This window comes from Arachis ipaensis, chromosome B05 (assembly GCF_000816755.2).
Source record: "Arachis ipaensis cultivar K30076 chromosome B05, Araip1.1, whole genome shotgun sequence".
Lineage (NCBI taxonomy): Eukaryota > Viridiplantae > Streptophyta > Magnoliopsida > Fabales > Fabaceae > Arachis > Arachis ipaensis.
The window spans coordinates 149,285,967-149,293,720 of NC_029789.2; the positions used below are offsets into that span (position 1 = coordinate 149,285,967).

General features: G+C 34.2%; 2 protein-coding genes across 2 annotated transcripts; one reads left to right on the plus strand and one right to left on the minus strand.

Moving 5' to 3' along the window:
• LOC107642248 (general transcription factor IIF subunit 2) lies at positions 350–3,234 on the plus strand. The gene is made up of 6 exons (XM_016345538.2): positions 350–691; positions 1,604–1,712; positions 1,811–1,941; positions 2,032–2,109; positions 2,264–2,410; positions 2,918–3,234. Exons 1-6 carry the CDS (start codon positions 410–412, stop codon positions 3,020–3,022), a joined length of 852 nt encoding a protein of 283 aa, XP_016201024.1. The 5' UTR covers positions 350–409; the 3' UTR covers positions 3,023–3,234.
• LOC107645014 (rhomboid-like protein 19) lies at positions 3,720–6,370 on the minus strand. The gene is made up of 8 exons (XM_016349013.2): positions 6,208–6,370; positions 5,999–6,126; positions 5,468–5,528; positions 5,182–5,348; positions 4,859–4,964; positions 4,573–4,775; positions 4,330–4,467; positions 3,720–4,085 (listed from the first exon to the last, which is right to left on the minus strand). Exons 1-8 carry the CDS (start codon positions 6,262–6,264, stop codon positions 3,995–3,997), a joined length of 951 nt encoding a protein of 316 aa, XP_016204499.1. The 5' UTR covers positions 6,265–6,370; the 3' UTR covers positions 3,720–3,994.

The window sequence follows — 7,754 nt, forward strand, 5'->3', positions numbered from 1 at the left end:
GTAAAATTTATATGCTATATACAAAAATTATATGCTATGTCAATAAATTTTTGTATTTTCTAATAAAAAATAATGTGCTGAAAAAGTACGAGAAAAAAAAAAGCTATGACACATGTATACGTTTTTTTGGTTGGATTTGTGCCAATTTTATTGTACTTGATTAAAAAAGATTTGTATGCGTCGTTTATTTATTTATTTATTTTTCATTTTTGGAAAAAAGGCTATGACTTAGAGACTTGAGACTTGAGAGATTGGATTGTGTTTGGAAAATGGAAGGTCAATAAAATAGATAATGAAAAAAAAAAAAACAAAAAACAAATAAATAAAAAAATGAGAGTATAAAAAAGGGAGCAAAATAGCACGTAATGTAGAGAATAGAGCAAGGGAAACGGTTTCCGTTGCGGTTGAAATGAAATCAATTAAAACTGAGGCGGAGGCAGCTGACGGAGGAGGAGGAGGGAGCAAGCAGAATGTGAACAAAGCTGGTAGTGGATCATACGGTTATGGCGGTTACTTAGAGACCAGCAAAGCTGAGAGAGCCATGTGGCTTATGAAGTGCCCTCCTCTCGTTTCCCGTTGCCTCGGCGCCTCTCCCTCCTCCGACCCCTCCCGCCCCGTCGCCAAGGTCATCGTCTCCATCGATCCCCTCAACAACTCCGACAACTCCTCCTCCGATGACTCTCCTCCCCAGGTACATTCCCATTCCCTCGCACATCACATTGCTCAATGCCTCAAATCCATCTTCATATCTTTCCACCAACAAAGTAACAACGTTAAACAAAAATCCTGTTCAGTTATTTTCTTAAACCCTAGCGAATTATGATTAACACGGCTTCAGTAAAAAATAAAAATGTCATTTTTTTTGGTTAATTCTAGATTCATTGTTTAGTGTAGACAGCTTTCGTTGCTTCATGTTGAGGAAATGCCATGCCATGGCCTGATTCCTTGATTTCTATGCATTACAATGCTGCTGTTGCGGTTGGTAGCAATTCAAGAACCAGTTCTCACCTCTCAGCAACATAAATTGTTGATATCAATGAATTTTAAGTTGATAGCAATGCAATATTAATTTATTTTGTGATTATTCACCGGCTGGAGTTAATATCAGCCAGCTATCTCTGGATCTCGCAACTTATATAGTTATGGAGCGGTTGAGCAATTAAAAAATCTGATCCTCTGGATGTTTCTTGAATCTAATTTAAAAGATTAAACTTCTGCTTAATTGAGTAGATAAGTGGGGCTGCGAATGAAATTAACTTTTTACTTCATTGCTTTAACAAACACGATATGAAGGTTAAAATCAAATGTAACTAGCTTTCTCTTTGAATTATAACTTTGGTTGATGGCCTAAATATTTTTTTGTCATCCTCTGGTTTCTGCCTTACCACTTTCTATATACTTGACCTAGAAAAACCTACATATGTTCCCCTTTTTCTGCTTAATTTCTTGTATTGCTTTAGAATTTGTTTTTTATTTCTATTTAGGAATGGGATATGTTTTGTATCATATGTAAGAAAATATTTTGATTGTTATTGTTAGTGACACTTCTCTCTGTAATTTTTCTTTTTTCTCTTTAAATTGATTGTTTAGTTAAAATCCTCAGTTTACTATGGAGTTGGCTGCGACCGAAGCTGGGAATATACCCAGATGTTTTGCTATGGATATGTCTAAAGACTTCATTCCTATGTCTGTCTTCTCGGACACGCCGCAAGGTAAATATTTGTCATTGTTTGACTTGATAGAACTTACATGTGATGGTAACTAAGCTGTTAGCTCATATCTTTCTGTGACATAATGTTGCTGGTTGTAGGAAAAATATGTGTGGAGGGAAAGATACTGAACAAATTTGACATGAGACCCCACAAGCAAAGCATGGAACTTTATGGGAAAATATGCCGTGAGAGGACACAGAAGTACATGGTCAAAACTAGACAGATACAGGTTTATTGTGGCTCTCATTCTCATAATATTGATGTAGTGTTTTGAGCAACTTTCATTTGCCTCAGGTTTCTTAACTATTCTATTTTTCAGGTTATTGACAATGATAGTGGGGCTCATATGAGACCGATGCCTGGACTATTCACCTTTTCATCATCTTCTGGACCCGTTGTAAGTTCCTCATGCAAAATCTAAATCCGAATTACCATGCAAAGTGAGAGGAATCCGGGGATGAGGAGTTGGAGTTGAGGAATTTATATAACTAGCCATGTGCGGTTTGATATATTTCTTTTTGTTCATCTCTGAAGTTTCTATATTGAATTAGGAAAAGAAGAAAGCTCCAGCTAAAGCAACAGAAACGAAGAGAACAAGAAGGGACCGTGGAGAGATGGAAGAAATTGTGTTTAAGCTGTTTGAACGGCAGCCAAATTGGAGTTTAAGAAATCTCATACAAGAAACCGACCAACCTGAAGTATGTGCTTTGACTAATATCTTTCTCTTAATATCCAGCTTTAGTCTATTGGATATTACTTTATGATAATCTTAGGGAGCAATCATCGGAAACATAGTCATAAACTCCTACCATGAGGAATTTGTTGCTTCTAGTGGTTATGCATGTACACTAGATGCCCAATACGTATGCAATTGGACGACTTAAATGTGCCAGGTAGATTTCATTAGTTCGAAGAAATTGTATATATCATGCTGAGAAATTCTGAGAGATTAGTACTGTATCATTAATTGTTGAGATCTTATTCTGTGCTGTTGCCTATCTAGTGAGCAAAGACTCTGGTGTTATTGCTGTTGTTATGTAATCTTACTCTGTTCAATTGGTAGATATCTCACGATTACACATGGATATGAAAAAATTCACCATTATCTCTCCACCTGACATTTATTTATTTATTTTAAGCAAGATATATAGTTTCAGTAGTGCCTTATATAACTGATGTGTTGGATCTAACACTTTTTTCTGCAGCAATTTCTGAAAGATATACTTAAAGATCTGTGTGTCTACAATAACAAAGGAACTAATCAAGGCACTTATGAACTGAAGCCAGAATACAGAAAAGCTGGGGATTAAGCAACCTTATGTTATGCTTATCTATTTGTTAACTCTCTTCAACCAAATATAGGTTACTCATTCCCGTTTGTTCATTCATTTTGGAGTTGCAAAATGGAGCCGGTGTGCTTCTTGTTTGTGCAATTTTTTTAAACATGAATTGTCTTTCAGTGAACTATCATAAGGTTTGAGATTTGAGTATATCCTTATAAATGTTTTCTTTCTCTTCTTTATGAATTATGTGCTACAATTTGCAATCTTAACTCTGGTCTAGAATATGCTATTTTCTGTCCACTAAAGCAACATTTACATTCTTTAGGTACATTATTTAGGTAGAAACACAAATAAAATTTTATTGCGTTGTGTTCATGACTGTGAGACTTAACATTGCAATCTTTTCGGTAAGGACTGTACTTGGTTATACAAGTTTTGGGTTCTAATCTTAATTATGAAGCTGTGTTATAACTTAAGAGATCATTTTCTTCCAAGCAACTCTACTTTCTCAGAGAACTGGATTGCGTGGTTGTTTTGATTAAAATATAGATGCAAATTTTCTTTTACACATTATAAATTTTCACGAATCAGCGGGATGAAATATTTTCCAAAATCCATGTAAAAACAATCTTTTCGATACACGATTGATTTATTTTTCAAATAAATTATACCTAATACTCCAGGTTACCGGTAACAAAACAACGAAGGAGAGCAAAAACCTGGATGCATTAGAAAGTTACTATTGATATGGGTATAACAAATACAACAAATCTTTTTATTCTATATCTTGGTTAAGTACATATGTGAGTCGGTTATATTTATCCGACAGAAGAAAGAAAAAAACTTTAGATTCACAAATATCATTGTCCAACGGAAAATGCACATAAAAATGCTACTTGACCTAGACAAAAATTTTGTAACTAATGTACCCCTCCGAAAATGTCACTTGTAATAGTTTCATATTGACTGAACCGATCCCAATGTACAAAAGCTGAGGAATTATACATTTTCTGCAGCATCTCTCTTTTGTGACTCTCCAGCAATGCGCGCAGCAGCCAACCTCTCTTCCAGTGCTCGGGCTCCTCTTTCTCTGCAACAACAGGATCAGTTAGAAGGGAATGTTTAAGAAGAACTATTACTAAACAAGGTAAATATACGAATGATTTAGTTGAAGAAACCAATAAAACTGGCAAAAGTGAAAAATAACTGATGAGGACCTCCTCATGTTCATTGTTTATTTATTTTATTGTTTTCCAACATGTCTCACAGAAGCAATTTCTATTTGGCAACATCACTGATCTGATTATAACTAAATTGCAGCAGAGTGAAAATACCGTCTCCTAGTAGCTTCGAATGAGTCAGAACCTGGCAAAGACTCACTATCCTGGGTGTAAGCTTGAGCATTGTTCAAAGCATCGGATCTTCCACAGAGCATTCGATGAAATATTGATGCAATAGGGTCTATGATTGGTCTACAAGGCAGCATCCAGAAAAAATATATTATTGACATCTACAAAGATTACAGGAGCCTATAATGAATCATTAATTTTTTGTTACAACCTATGATCAGAGTTTACCTTAAAAATCCAGGGAAAAATGAGGAGAATGAAAAATCCTCACTTGGGTCACCTCTAATTTTTGTCTCTAGTTTGCTCTGCCAGTATCTAAGGTAAATCCAGCTTATATATGTCCCAGACACTATGGTTGGAAGATACTCTGCAGCCTCTTCTGTCCAGAAGGTGATGGCGATGGAAAGCAATAAAGTGATAGACGGCAACCACTGAAGAGACATGGAAGTGGCAACATAAACCTATCGTTGCGGGAAAGTAACAACTTCGAAGCAATAGCGGAATAGTATCAAACCTTCGCTTTTATCTTGATGAGAGGAAGCTCTTGATCTGGTATAATTTGCTTAACGCCAACCAAGAAACCAGATATAACTCCATGAAATCCCGATAGGGGAGTGTAACTAGAAAATTCCAAAAGAACATAAGTGGATCAAAACAACAAGTACATGGTGGAAATGGAAAGTAGAGTATATGTTAAGATTTGACAAATAACAGAAAACAAGTAATTCAAAATGATGAGGCAGGCAAAAAATAATTAGAAGTAAAAATGAGACAGGAAGTAGCATGAGCAACATGCAGAAAATATCATCTAAGATGATAATATTAATATGTGCTTACAGGTAACTCTCCTTTGTTGAAATGTAGTATAAGGCAATAGCGGTGACAAATACACACATCGAAGTTAGAAAGTTAACCACGAAGATGAACTTCAAGAATTCTCTGGAACCCCATATTGGTTCAAGTAGCTTTCCAATAAACAGAAGACTTATTGTGCTGATCACCACCTATAAAATTGTGCAACCAATGTCAATTGCTGAGTTTTATTCAAAACAACATATGCAACTCTGGAATTATAATGTTCTATAGCACACAAACTTAAGCCTGAAAAACAGTAAGAGCATACCCCATATACAGATTGCTCGACATAACCAGCTGTAATGAGATTCCAGGCGAACGGAATCGTCCTGCAAAATGAATGCAACAGCAAAATAACTTCCCAGAGTTAAAAAATTTAAAATAAATAAACCGGATGCAGGCTATGAATAGCCCTTGTATGAAAGCTAGAAGCAAAGGCTGAGTTATGAAAAGAATTTACTGAATACTGCAAAGAAATGGTTTCACACTAGAGCAAGAACAGGCACAAGCACAGGACTCAAAAATGCTTAAGCTGTGAAACCTTACTAATCTAAGATTAGGTTTCCTTTCAATCTTAAACTAAGGGAGCTCAAGTCACCCGCATCGTCATGGTCATCATCATGATCAAACGAGTTTTACAACTTAAAGTCCCTAAATCAAGTCTACGATTACAATTGAACTTTACCTAAGCTCCTGAGTTTGATTACCTTGATAATCATGTCTTAAATTAACCGACTATTCCCTAAAATAAAACGATGAATTGGAGGAGCATTAGTAAAAGAGAAAAATGGAGGGAAACCTGGCGGGAACGAGAGCGAGGTAGGTAAGAGAAGAAGGGAAGAGGTAAACGAGAATGTGAGCGGCAACAAGAACCACTCCAAGGCCCTTACACAGCTTCGTGAATCCACCTGACAACAGCCCCGTTCCCTGTCATAACAAGAACAAAATCCGTTACAAAATTTGGAGATCTGGCAATACGATCATAGAGAGATAGAGAGAGATGCATACCGGTGAAGATGCTGAAGATGAAGATGAAGGTGCAAGTGGAATCGCTGACGTGCTCATCGACTCCGATTTCGATTTCAATTTCGATTTCGAGATAGGTGATGAATCAAGTGAGGTATGCTACGTGCAATTAGAATTCAGAGTTAGAGTGGCACTTCTAAACTAATTCAACTATTCAAGATTCAAGAAAGAAGAAATCATTTGCTTGTTCAGAAAAAATATTTTTGGGTAGGGTTCAGGCCCACATACGGGCCCAAACCACTTGGAAAACGGAGTTGGTATACTGCTTGTTCAGAAATTATTGGACAGTGGACACAAATAAAACCCTCCCAAGTGCAAGTATCCTTGGCCCAATATAAAGCCCATATGAGAGAGACCACCAAAAACATTAGGAAAACAAAAATATTATGTACAATTGTACATATTAAAAAATAAAAATTTACCTACCAATTTAATTACAATCCCACTACGTTAAGACACCAAAAAAAAAAATCTCACTACGTTATTAACAGCATTTTTGTAAACTTCTGCCAACTCTTATTTATAATTGTGTTTAATGGAAGTGTTTTTGTGGATGTGTCTAATAAAAATATCTTTTTTATAGTTGTGTTTAATAGAAGTGTCTTTATAGATATATTTTCTGGATGTGTCTCTTTATATATATGTTTAAAATATAATAATTAATTATTATTGGCAATAAATTAGCAGATAATATGTTGGTACCCTATACTTTTCCATTTAATTATTATACATTTCTATACAAATACATATAGTATTTCATAAATTTCCAACGTGTATTTATATTAATTTTATTTCTAGAGCTAGACACCAAAAAATATATATATTTTAATGTATTGTTATTTTTTGTATACATATATTATATAATAATAATATGGTAATTGGGAAATAAAAAGCACATTGCATGATAATAAGAATTTACATGCATTATCGTTTCGGGTAATAACATTACTCTACACACCACATATATGAGCTTTTCGCACGCATTATAGTTTTTAGATAAATACGTTATGTTAAAAATATCAATAAAATAGAATAAAATGAATGCTTCTAAGTTTTAACTAGAGTATGCATTAAATTTGAAGCTTCATGACAATCAAAATCAAAGAATATAAGTCAATTCATACTTTTTTTTTTTTAAGTAAAAAAAATCATAGAATCTCCAATCCAAATGGAGAATACTCATGAGGATGAAAGAAACACTCAAATTAAAACTATCACAACTATACACGATTCAATTCTATGATATAAATTTATGTAGCTTACCAACTCTCATTTTCTAATTTTATGACTATACAACAGATAATCATTTTTTTTATTATTAAACAACTGTCTATATTTTTTTTAATTTTTACTTATTATTACTCTAGTTCAACACTAATTTTCATGTTTGATTTAGTAATAAAAGAGTCATTAGTTGTTCGATAAGAAAACACAAATTTTCTCTTTAGCTATATATTCAATAATTAATTCTTTTATGGTTAATATTACTAATAAAATGAAATGTAATAATAATAATAATGAATAATACC

What these genes read in the sequence shown, in the direction of transcription:
- LOC107642248 (XM_016345538.2), top strand. Translation starts at nt 410, where the DNA reads ATGAAATCAATTAAAACTGAGGCGGAGGCAGCTGACGGAGGAGGAGGA. An exon ending in CTTCTCGGACACGCCGCAAG is followed by an intron (nt 1,713 to 1,810) that starts GTAAATATTTGT and finishes TGCTGGTTGTAG; the next exon opens with GAAAAATATGTGTGGAGGGA. An exon ending in AAGAAACCGACCAACCTGAA is followed by an intron (nt 2,411 to 2,917) that starts GTATGTGCTTTG and finishes TTTTTTCTGCAG; the next exon opens with CAATTTCTGAAAGATATACT.
- LOC107645014 (XM_016349013.2), bottom strand. Translation starts at nt 6,264, where the DNA reads ATGAGCACGTCAGCGATTCCACTTGCACCTTCATCTTCATCTTCAGCA. An exon ending in TCATCAAGATAAAAGCGAAG is followed by an intron (nt 4,776 to 4,858) that starts GTTTGATACTAT and finishes ATGTCTCTTCAG; the next exon opens with TGGTTGCCGTCTATCACTTT. An exon ending in TTTTTCCCTGGATTTTTAAG is followed by an intron (nt 4,468 to 4,572) that starts GTAAACTCTGAT and finishes GCTGCCTTGTAG; the next exon opens with ACCAATCATAGACCCTATTG.